General features: G+C 47.2%; 1 protein-coding gene across 1 annotated transcript in view; it reads right to left on the reverse strand.

Annotated features, from left to right (window-relative positions):
• The window catches only part of LOC118097065 (beta-galactosidase-1-like protein 2), a 66,353-nt gene that overhangs the window by 8,972 nt on the left and 36,959 nt on the right, over positions 1 to 20,422 (reverse strand). The window contains 9 exon segments of the mRNA XM_035139649.3: positions 782 to 869; positions 3,292 to 3,370; positions 4,755 to 4,826; positions 6,561 to 6,707; positions 8,071 to 8,177; positions 9,558 to 9,638; positions 10,830 to 10,967; positions 11,841 to 11,925; positions 17,739 to 17,803. Coding sequence (XP_034995540.3) covers positions 782 to 869; positions 3,292 to 3,370; positions 4,755 to 4,826; positions 6,561 to 6,707; positions 8,071 to 8,177; positions 9,558 to 9,638; positions 10,830 to 10,967; positions 11,841 to 11,925; positions 17,739 to 17,803 — 862 coding nt within the window.

Here is a 20,422-nt window from a genome sequence, read left to right on the forward strand (position 1 = left end):
TGGGATCTCACTTTTAAAAAATGGAATAGCTGGTTTAGTGCCAGAATTGGGGGGGGGGCACTTATGGGATTTGTAGTCCAAACTATCTGGAAGGCACAAAGCTTGAGAAAGGAAGCCTAGTGGCAGAAAAGGATTTGCTGTTGCCCAGCTTTGCTGGCCGCTGCCTGTGCCATGACTAGCAAGGCTTCTTCCTGGTCCTGGAGCCTAGCATGGTCCCATGTACAGAATTCAGCACCGCGGAAATTTCAGCTTTCTCTTTCCCTCCTTTTAAATGGAAAGAATGGACTTCTTCAGGCAAGGCATAATTAGGTTGTGCAACTCCCCTCCACAGAATCCCTCCTTTGCTGGCTACCACAAAACACAACAATGGTGAGGACTGGGCAAGCACGCTCCACCCCCACCTATGGGAGAGTGCACTCTGCCCATGCCTGGTGCACATGCGCACACAAGCAGCACTAGGCCCCTGGTTTTACCCATCCAAACATTACATAGTTTTGATGGGACCACTGAGCAAAGCTGAGCTGCTGGGCTTGAGCAGAAATTGGAAGAGGCCTGAAATATAGGCATCAATAAGGAAGGGCTGCTGCAGTGCTCTGCGTGTTTTCGAGAGCTACCTGGTCGTGATTTGCCAGCTCACTCCAGGACCAGATGCCGGCTTGCCTGGCAGGTGGAGTTGCTAACTAGGTCTTGTCCCTCTGCCAAATGCATTTGCTGTAAATAAGGGAAAGAGGGAAACAAGTAGTGACAACGGGGTATACGGGTGTTGAGTATCTGCACAAACCTTTCTATGAAGCTGGGTTTCATGTCCAGGCTGTAAATCTTCAAGTTCCTCAAAGCGGTTTTGTTGAGATAGATATCACCAATTAAGCCTGCAAGAGAGACAAGAGTAAATGCCGAACTGAGCAGTGAGGCTGATGAATCAACTCTGGAAGCAGAGGGAATGAGCAAGCTGTGCTCAGCGGCGGCTGTCCTCTGCAGGAGGATCAGGGTCCGTAAGGCCCCTGCTGGTATCGAAGAGAGGGGAAGTTCCACTGTGTCGGCAGAAGTCATTCCACTTGTTGCAATGGCTTCCCGAGATTCCAGTCACTGAATCATTGCTACCGTCCACAGAGCTCCTTTAGCCCAAAGGACTGAACACACCTAGCGGGGATTATTGATCCAGCCCCCTGACACTTTAACTGGAAGATTGCTGCATCGCCTCTCAAAACACAAACTCTGTTTTCATTTCCAAAGCTGTTTGCCAGGCAGCACTGGGAGAGCGAGAGGCAGCTGCTCAAGAAACACACATCCAATTTTCCCTTTGCGGCAAGGAGTTAGTTCTGCAGCTACTTGAACCTTGATTCCTGGGTGTTGCACGCTTGCCGGGAGTCTTCAGACTATAGGTTACATATGTCTCAGAAGGCATCCCAGGGATGAGAGCAGGTGTGGAGTAACTGAGGTGAACACAAAGGACATTAGGAAGCTGCCTCATACCATCTATCTTTGCCTATCTAGCTTAGTTTTCTTGACAATGATGGGCATCAGATCTCCAGGGTGTCAGACCCAAGTCTCTCTCCCCCTACCTGGAGATGCTGGGGGATGAATCTGGGACCTTCTGCATGCAAAGCAGAGCTACAAGCCTTCCCACAAAGGATAGGGGTGAGGGGCTTGGCCGCAAATAGAATGGGAAAGTAGGCTGCATGTTGCTCAAGAGAATAAATAAATTAAAAGATTTCCCATAAAAGGCTGTGGCAATGAGGCAAAAAAATCCTCTAATCCCCTGGCTTTTCAAGCTGCAGTAGAATTGGCTGATGATGTACTGTACTGTGCAAATGGATCTTCCAAGGATCAGCTCCCTGCTCCACAGCAAACCCCACATGATCACAACAAAGAGAGGCAAAGAGAGAGGACAGCCAGCCAGGGGGTATTTGTGCCCAAAGCAGACTCAGGCAAAGGATATTCCAGAAATGCACTCGAGAAGACTCACAAGCAACCTGGCACATTAGATCACACCAAACTGGGCACCGCAACACAAGCTGTACCAAACTCCCCGAGCGAGAGGCTCCATGCGGCTGGCCATTTTCCTATCTCCCATGCATCAGTTTCCGTAGCTGGCTGCAACTGACCAAGCATTAAGGTGATGAAAGCAAAGGAGTGAAAGAGCAAGTGTGTTATGCCTGCCAAATCAAAGATTCGGAAGCACTAACAAGGCTCTGAAATGAATAGCAGGCGAAACGCCAAACAATTGTTCAGGTAAGAAATATACCGGTACCTTTAATGGGCCATTTATGCACAACCTTGTCAAGGAACTCCCTCCCATTAAAGATTTGCCTGGCACCTTTTTTGTTAACCATTAGATTCCAAACAAAGTCAGCTCTGTTTAATGGGTCTTTCGTAATTGGTTTTGATGTTAATTCTATTGCTAGTTTTGTGGCGGCTGTGGGTTGTGTTTGGTCAACTTGGTGAGTATGTTTCCTTGGAGATCATTTGTTTTAAATGCTATTTTTCTGTATTGCACAGACATCCACAGGAGTTGGAAGACTCCTCAAGGGCAATCTAATCCAACACCCTGTTAGTGCAGGAAATCTACTACTAGAGAACCTGTTCATCCAACTTCCCTGCTTAAAAACCTATCGTGGAGGGAAATTCAATAGGAAAAGACTCCATAACCCTGGCTACCAACTGTGGCAGTGGGTGTCATAACTCCTATGTCTCAGTTCTTTGTCAGTAAAGCAGTGTGGCCTACCACACAAGCCACAACAAGGCAGTGATCCCGTCACTCTCAGATAATTATGAACAGGGCTAGTATGGGCTAGCATTCTTAGGGAACGAAGAAAAAACACACAATGTCATATTTGCCACAGAATCCAGCTTGCTAAGGATTTTAGTTTCTTTTTTAAAAGCAAGTTTCTAGTCCTTTTGACTGCAAAGATACACTCAGAAGTGCATGAGCACCACCTGTTGAAACCTCAGGAGCCAGATAGATTCAGGTATCAATGGCTTGGGGCAGGATTTTGAAATATTCCCTGCTGTTCCCCGCAACTAGTAGCAGAATAAATTATGCAAAGTAAGAGCAACTATGCAAGATTTGCATAAATTATGTGTTTCCTATAAACAGGTTACAGAATTCAGTTTCTGTTGGCACAAAAATTTGGAGATGACGGGGGTATTTTTTTTTAAAAAAAAGCACAGTGTTAAATAGAGTCCTGCTTATTGTATCTTCAGAATGAAAAAAAGAAAAGAATGGTGAAGCAACCCACTAAAAACATGATTCTTTAGCATTAATGTAAAAGGGGGGGTAGCCCAGCCCACCTTTCCGCTGGTTGTTCAGATTGCGCCCATAGTTGACTCGCCCACAATTCTCGACAAGGAGCCGGAGTAGCCTGTATCCCTGTAAGGAACAATTAAGGACAGTTCCTAATCTAAAAACAAGGAGATACAGAGAAATGCAGAAATATGGGCAGGAAAAGAACTTGCTCTGCCTCTTAGGGTGAAGACAGATTTAATATTGGATTGCTCTCAGCATTTCTGGAGCAGCCTCACTGCTCTAATAATGTTGCATCTGTCTTTGCCCTGAGTAGGTAAAAATGCTCCATCTGTCTTAGCCCAGCACACTTATTCCTCTCTAGGGCTGAGCTCTAAAAGGTTGCAAGTTAAAGCGGAAGCTGCTTTGGCGCAGCACTTATTGGCTTGTCACCAAGAAATCTCTGGCAATCTCCTACTTGTGAAGTTTCACACTTAAAAAAACAAAAGAAAACACTTATCAGGTGGTTGGGGCTTTTAAAAAATCAAATGAAGGGATCAACACACTGGTCATTTAATCTCTTGCAAAAGTGGGCTGTGGGTCATACTGGGAGCTTCCTTTTTCTATTACAGTGGTACCTCTACTTACGAATGTTTCTACTTACGAATGGAGCTCCGTCCGCCATCTTGGATGTGGTTTAGATAGGATTTTTTCTTACGAATTTTTAGATAGGATTTTTTCTACTTACGAATTTTTTCTCCCAATGCATTCCTATGGGATTCGACTTACAATTTTTTTCTATTTACAAATGTGCGTTCGGAACGCATTAAATTCGTAAGTAGAGGTACCACTGTACATCTGACTTCAAACTTGGGAAATAAAATCAGCAGCAGACATTGTATGCTTAAACACTCAGGCAGCAAGCTTCAGTGGGTTTAATCAGTAGATTTATCATTAAAACCTCTAGCTGGGGGCAATTTTAATTGGCTACAGGGAAAGTTCAGCCAGTAGAGTTGAAGGTTCAGCCTGCAAACCTAAATACTGTTGTTGGAGAGTACGTTTTAGTGCATCTACTCTTGGGGCTCATCCAGATTTCCTTTTCCATTGTGCTATAAAACTCCATGTCTGAGCAAGGTTGTTGTTTTTTTGTCCTGGAACTTTTTCCAGGAAAACACGTTGTACCACTGATTTGGAGGAAATGGCAATCCATGTAAAACCTGACTGCGGTTTGCTCCAATTCAGGGGGGAAACGTGGGGGTTTTTTTAAATGGTGGGACAAAATAATAATAATCAAATGGTTCAGACATGGAGCTTTAAAGGTTGGACTTGTGCCTAGAAACGCAGCACAAAAGGAAGTCTGGATGAGCCCCGAGAGCAGACCCGCTGAAATTAAGATTCAACTTGCTGGATTCAACTTGCCCGGCATGCTAGCTGAAAGTGGGGCGAGGGCGCCCACCAGAAAACATCTGGGAAAGAGATACAAATGGCACTTGTTCCCTGCAACTCACTCTTAATCCTCCCGACTGCTTACCTTCCCATCAGGAACTGACAATTGCTGTTTGACGTAATCAAGGTAGCCAATATGCAGAGTATTAACAAACACCTGTGGGAAAAGAAACAGCCAGAGCCTCATTTGTCAGTTGTGAAAATCCAGAGGATTAGAAGGGGATTTAGGGGCTGGAGGGAGGAGCAGAAATTCCCCCTCGCCCAGCAGCAACAGGGGTCTCTTCCAAGCTTTTGACTGTAAGCTTATTATGATAATCATTTAAACAGCACTTAAGAGTAGGGGAAACACATTTATTAAGGAATCCAGATTATGCAGGATCAACAGATATGTTTGGGTGGCTGATACCTGGCGCTATGCCTCTTCCCATATAAACCTCCCTCCGAGTTACAATCTGCTACCAAGGTGCTTCATCGGATGCTTTTATCTGAGGTAAAGGTAAAGGTAAAGGGACCCCTGACCATTAGGTCCAGTCGTGACCGACTCTGGGGTTGCGCGCTCATCTCACATTATTGGCCGAGGGAGCTGGCGTATAGCTTCCAGGTCATGTGGCCAGCATGACAAAGCCGCTTCTGGCAAACCAGAGCAGCACATGGAAACGGCGTTTACCTTCCCACTGTAGCGGTTCCTATTTATCTACTTGCATTTTGACGTGCTTTCGAACTGTTAGGTTGACAGGAGCTGGGACCAAGCAACGGGAGCTCACCCCATCACAGGGATTCGAACTGCCGACCTTCTGATCAGCAAGCCCTAGGCTCAGTGGTTTAACCACAGCGCCACCTGGATCCCTTGGTACACTATGCAATAAAAAAATAAGTATCCGAAGGACCACCTTCTTCCCCACAGAGCCTCTCGGGTGTAAATATCAGCAGAAGGGGCCCTCTTGGTAGTTCCTCCATCTTCAAAATCACAGGGATGGGGACCCATGAAAGCCGCCAACTCTGTGCCTATTCCTCAAATGGGAAGACTCCCTCCCTTCTCTGAATCTTTACAATACAGTTCTCAGCCTGAAAAAGGTTCCCAAAAGTGCATTTAAAAAAATACTTATTTTAGGATAAAATATGTTTAGAAGTGCACACACTGAGATAAAATGCCTATTTAAATACTTAAGTGGATACAAGTCTTCCTACTGATTTTTCTTTTTATATCACAAACCGATGCAAAAATGGGACATATAACAGACTTGGGAATGGGCACGCACGCAAAATGGACGCAGCCTGGAAACATCCCTAGCTTTAAGTGCAGCATGTCTAAAAACACTTACCGTAGGTTCCACAGAGAATGGGAGGGAGTGGTGTGTGGAAAGCTAGTGAGACATCAGGGATTCAACACTTCTTCCCTCCGAGAATAGCCTTACAATAGCCTTGCGCTTAAGCCAGGAGTGGCTCACCTGCTGCAGCCCTCAAGGTGTTGTTGGATTCCAACTTTCATCACCCCCAGCCGGCATAGGGGAGGGCTGTAGCTCGGCTCAACATCTGCTCTGCAGGCAGAAGGCCCCAGGTTCCATCCCTGGTATCTCCAGGTAGGGCTGGGAGAGACTTCTTGCTTGAAACCCTCTTCTGTACCCAGCACAGAAACCAAGCAGGATGTCAAGAGGACAGCCCTCCCTTCTACGTCCAGCATAAAAATGAAACTGGATACTGCAGGAGGGACAGAGTTCTCCACCTTTCCTATTCCAACCTATATATTTTTCTGCACACTAGTTAATGTTCATGCTCTTATTTACAAGGTTGCATTATGGTCACTCAGTTAATTAAAGTAACATTAACATATTCCCCACCCACCCCAGACCCCCAGCAGAGGCTGTTGACCTAACCCAACTACAATTTCCACCTGTGCTCTGTCCCGGACATGGTCATGTGAATGGAGCTCTCCTCCGCCAGGTATGACAGTCTCGTACAGGATATATCCAAAAGCTTGCCCGTTCCCATTGTTCACCGGGAGGTTCTCCATGTTAATGGGATGCTCGGATTTCAAGGGCTGCAAAGCAGAAATTGCAAACTTTCAACAAAATCCTAAGCATGTCTTAACTCAGGAATATGTTCCATGCAGTTCAATGGTACTCTCTCTCTCTGTGTGCACAGTAAAACAGCTTTATGATCACCTCCACATCCCTGGGGTGAGCAGAAAGAATCTTAACTTGAGTCCAGAAGATTGCATCTGGGTTTCTTGGCTCTTATATTTGTCAGATTAAACTCCCTTATATTGCAACAAAGGGAAGGCAGAGGTGCCAATTTCTCCGTCTCCGGCAGAGACTTTCCTCACTTGACCATGACTACAAGTCCCAGATTCCTTAGCAGGAAAATGAATTGCCGGGGGCCTTCTCCCCAGTGTGAATCAGACATACATGAGAGGTCTGGAGGGTGGCAACACAAGAACAGGTCTTCTCTGCAGCAGCTCCCTGTCTGTGGAATGCTTTCCCCAGGGAAGTTCGGCTGGCGCCTCCATTACACACCTTTAGGCACCATGCAAAAACGTTCCTTTTTAACCAGGCCTTTGGTTGATCTGATTGACATCCTATGCCCTTTCAAAATGTGGTTGGGGGACGGTTATTGGGTTGTTTTTATTTTGATTATATATTTTGTGGTTTTGCATTCTGGTGTTGTTCTGTGAGCCGTCCTGAGACCTCCAGGTATAGGGCAGAATATAAATTCAATAAACAAACAAACAAATAAAAGCCATTTCACACTGATGGTGATGAGACCAGAAGTCCTAGTCCAAGACCTGTTGGGGAGGAAATGCTCCAAAGGGGACTGGGTGTACCTAAGTTTCTGGGGACCCTTAATCAGGGGAAGTGACGGGCAATGGGCCACAGGATCAGGGAGAGCACAGCCCCACTTACAGCAGGCTGTAAACAGAACTCTGCTTACCCTGACCATGCTCTTGGCCAGTCCGTTAATGAAAGGCTTGAAACATCCCTAGCCATTAGCTTACGCTGCTTTTGTGTGCTTAGTTCCGATTGTGTGGAAAGGAAGAGCTCAATTCCGACAATAAAAGGGTTTTAGGACTGGCTCACACCTGCATGTTTACGCTTTGCTAATTGTAGTGTCTAGTATATATTGGAGACACGTACACATTATATTTGCATGCAAGCAGTCAAAAGATATTGCAGTTGACAAGCTTTAAGCACGGATGTTGGGAACTCATCACAAACCCTCTTCCTGTTTGGAAGTTGTCTTTGCCACACTGTTTTGAGCTATAAGCAGCACATTGTGCGACAAGGCTAGCCTTGAAAGCCAGAAGTGGCCATGGACTCATGTGGCGTTCCTTCTTATAGGCTGTAGACCTGGGTCCCACCGCAAAAAGAAAATGAAAAAAAAAGAAAATGAAAATAAGTACATACCTCTCCCAGAGACAGCAGCACCTCCCACAGGGTGATATACTGCTGCATCAGGATCGCCCCATACGATGCCTTGCTTATGATTATAGGAGGTAGAGGACGAGGCATATCTTTTTTAAAAAGAAACAAAAAGTGACTTCTCAAGTGCCTCAAGTGACTTCTCAAGTAGTACATTCGCCACATCTGAACTAACACCCCTCTGAGGGGGAAACCCCCAACCATCTCTCCAAACATTTGTGATTTCCCAGTGTGGTTCAATTCCACTTTGTTTACATTTTTTTACTGTATCTTCTCACTATCCTTCTTCTTCATTGTCCTTAGTCTCCCTGGCCTCACCTGTCCTCACCGTGATTTAATCTAATAGGCTGTGGTGACCCCAAATGGTTTTGTTTATGGGCAACTGGGGTTACCTAATCTCAGACTCAGAACTTGTTGTTCAGCATCACTGACAAAAGTCCGTGCATGGATCACCACAATCAAAAGCGTTAATGGTCAGTGAGGGCAAATGAGGCAGAAAACACGGAGGTTGGAAATGAAGAAAGATGAAAATACTGTAACTTCAAGAAGCAGCAACAACAGGAGCAGGAGCGACAGTCCTGCCAAGGGAACAAAAGGTGCTAAACAGCCTCCATTCACAAGAAGGGGGAAATATATGCAAGAAACAGGAGGCAATTTTAATAAAATGAAGACACTCGCAAAAATGAACATCTAGTTAAATATGCACTTTTGGCTCCGTACCGTCTCAGAGCCCATCTTTTGCCCACAACTGTGCCTTGAGTCAGCCTATTCAAAGACAATGCCTGACACAGGACTGTGACTGTTGGAGAAATGAAGGGCTTATCCACACTTCCTCTTGTTCTGCACGCTGTTTCAAATGGAGCAAATGGCAACTGGGGTTTTCTCCAGACTGACGTTTGCTCTGATTTAGAGCTAAAGAGTGGACTTCTCCTGGAAAAAGAGCGGGGCAAGGGGAAAACCGCTCGGGCACATGCTTAGAAAGTGTGGGACGGGTGGAAAACCACTTGGACCCCTGCTTTCTAGGCACCGTACAAGCAGAAGCGTGACAAGCCTTAAGAGCGGTACATCAACTTGCTGACGGAAATCCCAAAAATAAAAAGGGGGGGGTGGAGAGGAGATTTGAACACTTTCCCTCTTTCCAATTTGCATTTAAGTTCCCTGGCGTGGAACATTCCCCTGGCAGGCAGGCGCTGCTATTAGCGGCCGCACTCTCCCCGCTGCTGTGAAGCCGGCTGAAAGGGCCATTTCCATAACAAGATGCTCCCCCCCCCCCTTGTCTCTCCTCGTGCTTCGGAAAGTGCTCCTGACTAATCGACAGGATGTAGCTACATGGGGAGCAGCGGGAGACTGGCACACACATGTCGGGGAGCCAATTTCCAAGCTCCATTCCTGTGGCACTGGCTGGCACTTAAGAGGCAGCAGAGACGCCACGCCTCCTCCCGCCCACAATCACATGGCATTCCCAAAATTACCTGCAAGGCCCGTGAAAAGCTCACGCAGTTTGAAAAACTTGGAGGTGTAGTCTCCAGACTCGGTCAGCACGGCATCATAGTCTGGGGGGAAAGGCAGGGTCAGTAGTCAAAGTTAGGAAGAACGCCTGGCTTAGGGGAAATGCCAGGCCGCCTTACTTAACCAGGAAAGCTCATTCCTCCTGAATGAATACTCCTTGCATCTTTACTCCAAGCGAAATAGGACTGGCTGGTGGAAGCTAGAGGCTTCTGCTTCTCCATCCTTCCCTAAGCTTTGAGGCCAGCTATTAGAGCAGTGGTTGCCAAACTTTTTCCAGCCACCGCCCCCTTGGTTCCATAAACTCATCCCCAGTGCCCTACACTGCCCTATAAAAAGCATTATTCAGAACAGTGGTTTGCACAATCCACTAAGACAAATAACACAATATAATTCAAAACAGTAATGATTAATTGCACATTTATTCTGAATCCAACTAAAACTGTTTAGTTCAACTAATTCAACAAAACTGATGAACTTGATCCAGTGACCTCCAGCGCCCCCCCTTGCCTCTTAGCACTTCCCTGTAGTAAGTGGTGCAGAAATGGCCTTAAGTAAATAAATAGCACAGCCATTTTCGGCAAGCTTCCCCTCCACCCACTGCATATCAGTAAAATCACTGCATGAGTGCAAAACAACAACAACCCACTTGTGGAGGGATGGAGCTCAGTGGCACAGGAGCTGAGTGGGAGGGAGAACACACTTTGCATGCAAAATGGTTCCAGGCTCACTCCTCTGACATCTCTCTTAAAAGGGACAAGTGACAGGTGATGGGCGGCAGCGGGAGGGTAGGGGCAACCCTTTGCCAACAACCTTGCAGAACTGCTATTAGCCAGAGCAGGATTTGGGCTAGAGGTTTTCACCAGCCCTTTCAGCTGAAGCCCTTCTGCAAGGAAAGCAGAGACTCTGCCACTGAGCCCTGGCTTGCAGGACTGGCTAGTCCAGCATCCTGTTCTCACAGTGGCCAACTGTGATTCCCATGGGAAACCCACAAGAAGGACTGAGCATAAGAGCACTCTCCTCCTCCTGTGATTTCCAGAAACTAGTCCTCAGAAGCATTACTTCCTTTGACCATGGATGCACATACTATAGCCCTTGTGGATAGTAGCCATTGATAACCTCCTCCTCTATGAATTTGCCAAGCCTTCTTTTGAAACCATCCAGGTTGGTGGCCAGCGCATTACCTCCCACGGCAGTGAGTTCCACAGTTTAATTATGCACTGTCAATGACACCTTACCGTAGCTGGTGATGGTTGCCTTGTACTCGTTAAAATGCAGAGCACCATTCATGAAGCCAAAGTTAGTGCCTCCGTGGAACATGTAGAGGTTGATGGATGCCCCCACTTTAATGGCTTTCTCAATGTTTGCCATCATTTCTATGCAGGGAAGCAAAGGGTTGAGAGTGCCTCAGAGCTAGCAATTGCCTTGATGTATTGCTGCAGTACAAACACCGAGCGTCCACGGAGACATCGGGATCAGGGGAGTCCCTTCTGCAATGTGACACTGCTGCCTTGCAAGCTCAATTCATGCCTGGCAATAATACTCATTTTGCACAGGAGTGCTTCGTCCTTACTTTGCAAAAACAATCCCTGCAGCAAAAAAACAACAACCTGATACCCCTCCCCACTCCACCCAAAACCCCAAAACCTTCCCTACTCAGCCTGAACATCCCCAGAAAAAACAAAATGCTAATCTTATTAAAGCATTTTACACACACCTTTCATCACAAGATTCTCAAGGCAGCTGATAACATTGCATTAGGACGTAGAAAAATCTAAGAGAACGAAATTAAAATGATAGCACGTAACAATTTAAAAGCAGCAGCACAACCACAGGAGTCATTACAAAGCTATTCAAACCATTAAGAAGGGAGGTACTTTTCACCTGGTGCCTAAACACCATCAGATTCAGTGCCTGGCCAAGAGATAAGGCAGAGGTGAGGAACCAGTGACCTTCCAAATGTTGGTGGTGGACTGAAATTCAACAGCATCCTTCACTGCTGACTGTGTTATGGGAGTTGGGAGTCCAACAACACCCAGAGAGCACCATGTTGGCCTGTCCCTGAGATAACTAACTATTAAGCAGCATCCCCTGCTTGGGGTGCCACCCATTTCATCTCAGGAGGATGAAAGAAGTAAAGAGAGAGGTCAAGCTGTGTCAATGAGCAATTCAGACCCTAAAAGAATAAATAAGAGGAGGAGGAAGGGAAGAAAGGAAAGTGGAGCAAATGAGGGAGAACAGCAACTCACCATCTGCATCAAACACATTATGAGGTCCTCCCCAGCTATCGAACCATCCAGTCCAGTATTCCATCACCATCTTGGGCATTTTGTCCTGTTAAAAAAGGACAATAAATTGAATGGGTTAGATCCTTCCCTCAGGGAGGCACTGACAACTTTTGGGTGTCAGGAGGGGACCTTCCCATTTGCGCAGGCATTTTAGCAGTATACCATTACTGCATCCCCGTTTGCCCTTTAATTTGTTTTGAGTTTCAATTTGTTTGTTTAGTTTAGTGGTGTTAAACTGCATTTTATATGTTGTGGCTGAATTAGATTTTAGTCACACGTTTGTACACGCTGCCCTGGAACCTTTTGGTAAACAGGCAGTTGACAACAAATCCAAGTAGTACGTATTTGTCTTGCCTGAGGGGGGGGGGGAAACCCCAACAACTGGATAAGGCACAACAGGTTATGAGACCACCTTATAGCAAGGTCAGACCCCTGGACCACCTAGTGTAGGATTGTCCGCTCAGGCTAGTGATGGCTTTACTGGGTCTCAAGCAGCGTCGTGTTCCACCAAAGATGCATTAAGCAGAGAGGCTAAAGACTGAACCTGGCCCCTGCTGAACACTTTGGCACTGAGCTTCTGCTCCAATCATGGGTGTACAAACATGTCTAATTTGGCAAAGTTGTTTTCAAGCATTGCTCGTTCTTCAGCAAATGGGGAAGGACTGCAACTCAGGGCAAAGCACCTGCTTTGAATGCAGAAGATCCCAGGTTCAGTCTCCCAGCAAGGTCTGAGAATGCAGTGTCTGAAATCCTGGAGAGCAGGTACCAACACAGAGCTAGATGGACTCTTGGTCTGGGTCAGTATAAGGTAGCTTCCCATGCTCCAATGTTCCATATCAACTTTCATCTGAAGAACTTTCTGCAATGGAATCCATCATGTGGCTAATCTCAAGGAGTTGACTACTTGAAACATACAGCATGAAATAGGGTGCTCATTGGGAGGTTAAGCAAGCAGAAGTGGTGTGTATGTGGGAGGCTGTTTTCTGTGGTGGTACTGAAATGGTCAAATGCTCTCCCTGCTCCTGTTTAGCTGCCACCTAAAGGATGGGTGGCACTGTGGGTTAAACCACAGAGCCTAGCTAGGGCTTGCCGATCAGAAGGTCGGCGGTTCGAATGCCCACGACGGGGTGAGCTCCCATTGCTCGGTCCCTGCTCCTGCCCACCTAGCAGTTCGAAAACATGTCAAAGTGCAAGTAGATTAATAGGTACTACTCCAGTGGGAAGGTAAACGGTGTTTCCGTGCGCTGCTCTGGTTCACCAGAAGCGGCTTAGTCATGCTGGCCACATGACCCGGAAGCTGTATGCTGGCTCCCTTGGCCAATAAAGCGAGATGAGCACCGCAATCCCAGAGTCGTTCGCGACTGGACCTAATGGTCAGGGGTCCCTTTACCTTTAAAAGGATAACAAGGATGCCACCCGGCCATATGGAAGTATGGAAGAATAATATTTTAAAATATTATTTAAGACCCTTTCACTGGTTTTTAGCTGCTGACTCTGCTGCATTTATTTCAGGGCTTCCTTGCCACATGCAATTGTATTTTACTGGTTTTACTTTTGCTAATCATCAATCCAAGAAGCACACTCAATGCACTAAGCCAGACCTAAGGCTAAAACAAGCAAACAAAAGGAAGCTCAACTCTTGCCTGGTTTGAGGGAGGGGAAGTCAGTATGTGGTGGATTTAGCCCTAAAGCCCCATAAATCATTGAATACCAATTTGAACACCACACACACACACACACACACACACACACACACACACACACACCACCCTCTTCTACACATGCCTCATGGGTGAGATCTCTCTGTTTTCCTACAATAATTGTTTATATGAGGAGTGGGGACCTCAGGCCCGGGACTGTCTGGTTAGTTCTAGGAATTCTCCCCTGACTACACCACTCATCAGCTCTGCTCAAATATTTGTACCTGGCTGCACCTGGGATGCCTTTGGAATGAGAGGTGGGTACATGCAACTCTCAGACTTTTATGTGGCTGGAATGTAGCCTCCTAATTTCCGCCTGCCACTTTGCGGAAGCTCAGGAGAGGTGCTGGCAGAGATGATGCTCACACTCTCCCTCCTGCTGCAACAGGGGCCAAGAATGCACGGCCAATTTCTTCTCCATCCCCAAGGGAAAAGATGGGGGAACTGCCACACTGCTGTCACCCCAGGCTGTGTGCTTCCCTCTCTGACTTCCTCCAGCCCAGAGGAGCTAGTAAGCTTTTCAGGCAGGCCTGCCCAGATCGTGAACCACCAAGCTGCATATTTGGTGGCCCACCAGGGCTCACTAAGCCCCGCCAATGGATCATTAGGCCTGCTTTAAGACTAAAAAGAAACAGAGAGGTGGAGTGCAGCCTGGCGTGGTGGCAGCTAAGTCCCAGATCTCTTGGGCCAGGTATACCAGCAGCTCTGCTTCGGCTTTGTTTGTCACTTAGGTGCTCTACCCAAGCCCTCATCCCAGGGGAGCAAGCAAGCAGCAAATTACAGGTCTACCAAGCCAGAAGCAGTAGCTAGAGACAATTTGCTAGCAGTGAGAAAAACCATAGTGTGTTATGTGCAGCTTATTTCTACCTAAGGTAATAACGCAAATCTGTAATGCATGTGCACAGTAAAAACAGAAGAACTGGCTTGCTGGATCAGACGCAGGTCTGCTGTTCAAACTCCAGCAGTAAGCAGTCAAATACCCGCAGGTGCTCATAAGAAAGGCATTAAGGCAGTGGCCTTCTATGATTGCTCGGCACAGAGGCTTTTCTTAGCTGTTTAGTTAATGTCTGCAGTGGACAGACTTATCCTTCATGACTTTAATTCCTGCACACACACACAGACACACACACACAGACACACACGCACAGCAAAGTCGTGAAAGCTAGTGGCCACCTCATCTTGGTAAGGTGAGTCCCTGCTGCGAAGGCTGGAACAGGCCCCCCTGGCAGGTTACAAGAACTGCTACAAGCAGCCAGAGACTTCAGTACACATGGGGTGTCACCTGCTGCAAGATTCAACATTGGCTCAACGCACCACTGAGGCTCCTGGTTGGTGAAGTGAAGTGGAAACCATTCTGTGATCCCCAGGGCCTGGGAAGTCAGGTGATGATTAAGGGCCAATCAGGGTCTGCCAAATATTTTTAAAAAACCTTGTAGATCTGGTGACTTGCCTCAAGTGTGACCCATTAGTTGCTGGGGAAGGTGACCTGGTTCTTCCTTGGTAGCTCCAGCCAACACAACTTTTATCGGGCCTGCTCCTTGCCCTACCTGCCTCTGGCTTGCCAACTTGCCTGGCTACCGGGATCCCCACCAACCTCAAATATACAGCTAGCATATGTGCAACTGAGCCACCTTTACTTTTACTGGGCCAAGGTCTTAGTTTATAAAGCCCTAAACAACTCAAGACTAGGTTATCTTATAGACCTCATTGTCCACTAGATCCCTGCCTAGTCCCTGTGCTGAGCTGATGAGGCATTACTGATGGTGCCATGTGTTCAGCCTGTAGGCTACCATCAACAGGGCCTTCATTGTGGCTGCACCAACACTGTAGAACTCTTGCACCCTTGCCAAATGGACAAGCACCTATGACCATGTGCTTTAGACATCTCTCTTTTTACTCAGGCCTTTACCGGCAGAATAATGGTTGTTGTTTGCAGCCAACACAATCTACAATGAAGTATTTTTGTTGTACTTTGCAATTTTGTTTTTAATTATTAGTTTTATTTTATAAACAAGATCTCCTGCACTGCAGTGGCTTTCCTCTGGCTGTGGATCAATCACGGCAAAGACTGTTATGGTCTGTGGCTAAGACAATGAACTGAGCCGAGCAGGAGGAATAATGGGAGTGGAGAAACCTGGGGCTGGAATAATTAAATTGCAGCCTCCAGTGCAGAAGAGAAAGATTGCCAGTGACAGGCTTTGGAATGGCCCGCTCTGCCTCCTCCCTGCCCCCAGAACATCCCCCTGCCACCCCACAAAATAAACAAGCTAGGCTAGGAAGGACCCACCTGCCAGAAAACGGAAACCGCATTGCCTGGCCTCCTCCTGCCAAGTCTTGTTCCCTTTAATTGCTTAATCGATTGCTCAATATTAGAAAAGGAATTACCAGCCATTCAGATATGTTAGGCACTAAAAAGGATAGACAAGCACAGACCTCATGCTGCAGATCCGATTCAGGCGAGGGGAATGATTTAATCACACCTTGCTGGTGGCTTTGTGACAATGCCAATCTACCATGAAGAGGTTGGCGCTCTGCATTCCTACTGTTCCCCCTGCACCGCTGAGAGACAGACATACTAGGTCGAACCTCTCCCTGCTGTGCAAATTGCTCAGAAGGGGCCCGAACACACTTACGACCCACATGCCTGAGCCACCCTAATGTGCATGCTGCTACCAGGACCGTTAGTCTGCAGGGCACAACAACCTGATAGCGACCTTGCATATGATAGGAATTGAGGGTGTGTGTGTGGGGGGGGGGGTGTTTACACACTTGTGCTTAGAGCAGGAGTTGCTGCACCACAACGGCCATTGTTTTTGACCACTGCCCATGCTAGCTGGGGAAGATGGGAGTTGTAGTTGCAGAAAACTTGGATGGCACCAGGTTGGCAACTCTGGCTTAGAGGTACATTTCATGCATGCAGGAGGGGGGAAAACCACACAAACTCACATACTCAGAACTTCTGGAACTCACATTGGTGAAAGCCAAACAAAGGAGTGTCAGCAGTAGGTAGGTCCTATCCTTACCCCAAGCGCACGACTATTACAGCAACCACCACTGATTTTTGGTCATGATAAAAAGTTGGTTGGGAAAGTTGCATAGAATAATGGGAGCTGGCTTTTACAACTGAAGGTTTTACGGTTTTTCTGGTGTGCAAAGCGCTTTGTCTGGTGTGCTTACAGAGTTGCTGTGTGGGTTAGGCGGGGCTCTTCCTTTTTTTTAATAGAGAAGAAATGGAGGTGAGAGAAGGGAAAGGAGGAAGGGAGGGCTCTGGTTTTGTTCCAATGAATCCTCTGCAAATAGGATCTGAGCTGAAGTATCCCAGCACCAGGTCCAACACTCACAAGCTGGGCCAGTCAGCTTTTAAATCAGGTTCTTGATGGCGTCTTGGTAGCAACAAGCAGAAAGACTGTTGAAGACAGGAGTGAGGGACTGTCTTCTTCAGCCACATTCCCTTCTGGGCAGCCTTTTTGGGGCCACATCCTGATGGTGGGCGGTGTGAGAAGAAAAAGTGGGTGGAGCAACAAATGCAAATTTTACCTTTGTGCAGTATACTAGTTTCTGTGTACACACCTCTATAGTTTGGAGGGCCAGATAGAGGATGGGAGGACCACATTCAACCCCTGGGACTTAAGGTTCCCTACCCCTGGTATAAAGGCTTTGAAGGACAAAACCAGCTTCTTCAAGGAAACTCTTAGGCACAACTCAAAATATTCCAACTCAAGCAGGCTGTGCCTAAAGAGTGCCGGAGAAGTATTATTTCCCTTCCAAATGCATTACAATGGTACCTTGGTTGTCGAACGGCTTGACTCCTGAACAGCTTGACTGAAAGCCACAAACCTGGAATTAAGTGTTCTGGTTTGTGAACGTTTTTCGGAAGCCGAACTTCTGACGTGGCTTAGGCGGCTTCCGATTGAGTGCAGGAAGCTCCTGCAGCCAATCGGAAGCCGCACCTTGGTTTTCAAATGGTTCCGGGAGTCAAACGGACTCCCGGAACGGATTAAGTTCGACAACCAAGGTACCAATGTATACTCAATAGCCAGGTTTTCACAGACAAGGAGGCTTCCTCTCTGGTTTTCCAGCACTCTTTTTCAGAGCCCTGAAGCACCACATACAAGGGCAGAAGAATAGCATGTCTATTCTTTGGATGCTTCTTCCTTACCTGCATTGTGTCAAGGTACGACAGGATACCCGGGTCCATCCTCTGAAAGTTAACAGTGGCCAGAGCTAAGCAAGGAGGGAGACAGAAAAAGATAAGGAGATTTCAGGTAGGTTCAAATTGCGGCTTCGATTCAAAACTTGCCTCCCAGCCTAGCACAGACACTCGGGTTGGCATGAACCGCGGGATGGAATTCTGCCCTGGGTGCGTCCTGCTCATTTTCATCCACATCCAGTTCACACATGCATCACTTGGCCACTATGCACTTGTTTGACCAGGAGCAGGAACCATCACTGGGCCTGAGGGGATAACAAGCACCAGCAGTATCCAGTCTCACACAACAAGCTGCCAGTCCTCATGCTATACTTGTAGGAACTTCCCACTGGAGAGTTTTAAGCAAAAATGAAATGCGCTTTGCCTAAGAGATGGGACTTATGGTCAAAAGGCAAAAGAGGCCACTGCCCTGGTGAAGCTAAGCAGGTTTGGATCTGGTCAGTGCCTGGATGGGAGACTGCCTGAGAGCCACCTGTAGGCTGACTTGGGTACCAAGGTGGAAGAATTACAGGATACATGTGTAAAAAAACAAGCCCCAAATAAATTCAGTTTAATCCAGTTTACTCTCTTCCTGCCCCACTCCTAATCTTATTAATTTATTGGTGAAGGTGCTGACAAATCTGTTACAGATTCCTCCTCTTCTCCCCCCCCCCCCAACACTCTTCCCAGGGTTCATTTATGGAAAGGAAATTACTATTAAACTGCTTTGAGTTTTCATTAAAGTCCTTACAATTCTAGCTTCAAACACTTGTACTATTACAACACCCCCACCTCCACCCCACCCGCTTCACAGACCGGGTGGTGGTTGTAGAAAAAAGGGGATGTCCCAAGGCTTAATTAGCACTAGCAGAGCAATTAGGGGTGCTGAGATAAAAGGCCGCACACCAAAGCCGCCAGTAGCATTTGAAGTTGCATCCCGTTGCGAGGCCTGTCTCCAAGGGCAAGGCCCTTCCTAGCCTCAGCAGCAGGAAGCAGATGGAAAACTGGAACAGGAATGAACTGGCCAGTTCTCCTAGGTTGCTTCCAGGAGACCCGTTTGTTGAGCATTCATCCTGACCGGTGTGTGTGGGGAAGCCAGGTGAAGATGGCCACTTACTGAGTGTTCATTCTGACAGGTCTGCAGGGAGCTTATACGACTTTGCATCAAGCAAGCAGAACCCCGCACTTCCCCATCTCTTTTCTTATCATGAAACATTCAATTTGGGTGGAGAAATTGGTTTGTTCCATAAGAGCACCAAATACTGCGCAACCTGAATTTGCTGGTATGTGATTGAATCCCACCACATAATTGTGACAGTCCCTAGAAGCACAGGGGAGGGCGGGGAGAAAAAGAGAATGGATTGGTTCATCGCATGTTTGACTGCCCTTGCCCCATATGCATAACGAGAAGAGCCTGCTGGATCAGGCCAGTGTTCCATCTAGTCCAGCATCCTGTTCTCAGTGACCAAGCAGAAACCCACAAGCAGGACCTAAACTCAACAGCACTCTGCACTCCTGCTGTTTCCAGAAACTGGCATTCAGAAGCATTCCTGCCTCTGGCAGCAGAGGCAGACTATAGCCATCGTGACTAGTAGCCACTGATAGGCCTTATCCTCCACAATTTAGTCCAATCCTCTTTTAAAGCCATCCAAGTTGGTGGGAATGGATTCCAGTGTTATCTCCTTTACAGCCACAAATTGGTTGCACAATGGCAGCAGCTCATGGAAGGGTGTGCGGCTTCTCTTTGAATGAGTCATGCACGATGTGTGGGATGCATACCTGCCAAGTTCCTGTCAGAGAAATAAGGGACCGGACCGGAATTAGCAGACCGGAAGTGGCGCTGCCGCCATTTTGGAACTGGGCAGAGCATGCTCAGAAGCGACTTTTGATGCTGCTTTGCCCAGTTCCAAAATGGCTGCTGCCCCAGAAGTCGCACTGCAGCCATTTTGGAACTGGGCAGAGCTGCATCAAAAGTCGCTTCTGAGCATGCTCCGCCCAGTTCCAAAATGGCCGCCGCGCCAGAATAAACCGGAAAAAACAAAAAAATCCTTTTTTTCAGCTGGAAAAATGGGGGTTTCCTGGGGAATACGGGAGACTTGGCAGCTATGGTGGGATGTGATGCATGGAGGAGGCCATCACAGGACACATGTTTTGCATGTAAAAGGGTTCCAGGTTCAATTGCTGACATTGTCAGTGAAAAGATTCCATGTTAACAGGGCTGCAAAAACAGAACTGAGCAGAGACTATGGCGCAAGGGTGGGGGGCACCCTGGGCTAAGGTATGGGCAGCCCTCCAGACCTCTCTGCCTGGCCCTCAGTATTCGTCACACGCCCTGCCTCCAGCTACACCCCTGATCAGAACTGCTCTGCCCCCTCACAGAGGGCTTTTGCACTATGGTGGTGATAAAAGAATCATAGAGTTGGAGGAGACCACGAGGATCGTCTAGTCCAACCACCTCCAATGCAGGAATATTTTGGTGGGGTTTGGACCCATAGCTCAGAGATTAAGAGTCTCATCATGCTCTGCCCAACTGAGCAAACCACTGGCAGCTGAAATAGATAGCAACTCAGCCAGATGAACTAAAGGTCTGATCCACAAACCAGGATAATATCTCCATATATACCAAATGTCTTCTTGGGTAAGTAAATTACAAA

This window comes from Zootoca vivipara, chromosome 14 (genome assembly GCF_965207765.1).
Source record: "Zootoca vivipara chromosome 14, rZooViv2.hap1.1, whole genome shotgun sequence".
NCBI classification, from domain to species: Eukaryota; Metazoa; Chordata; class Lepidosauria; order Squamata; family Lacertidae; genus Zootoca; species Zootoca vivipara.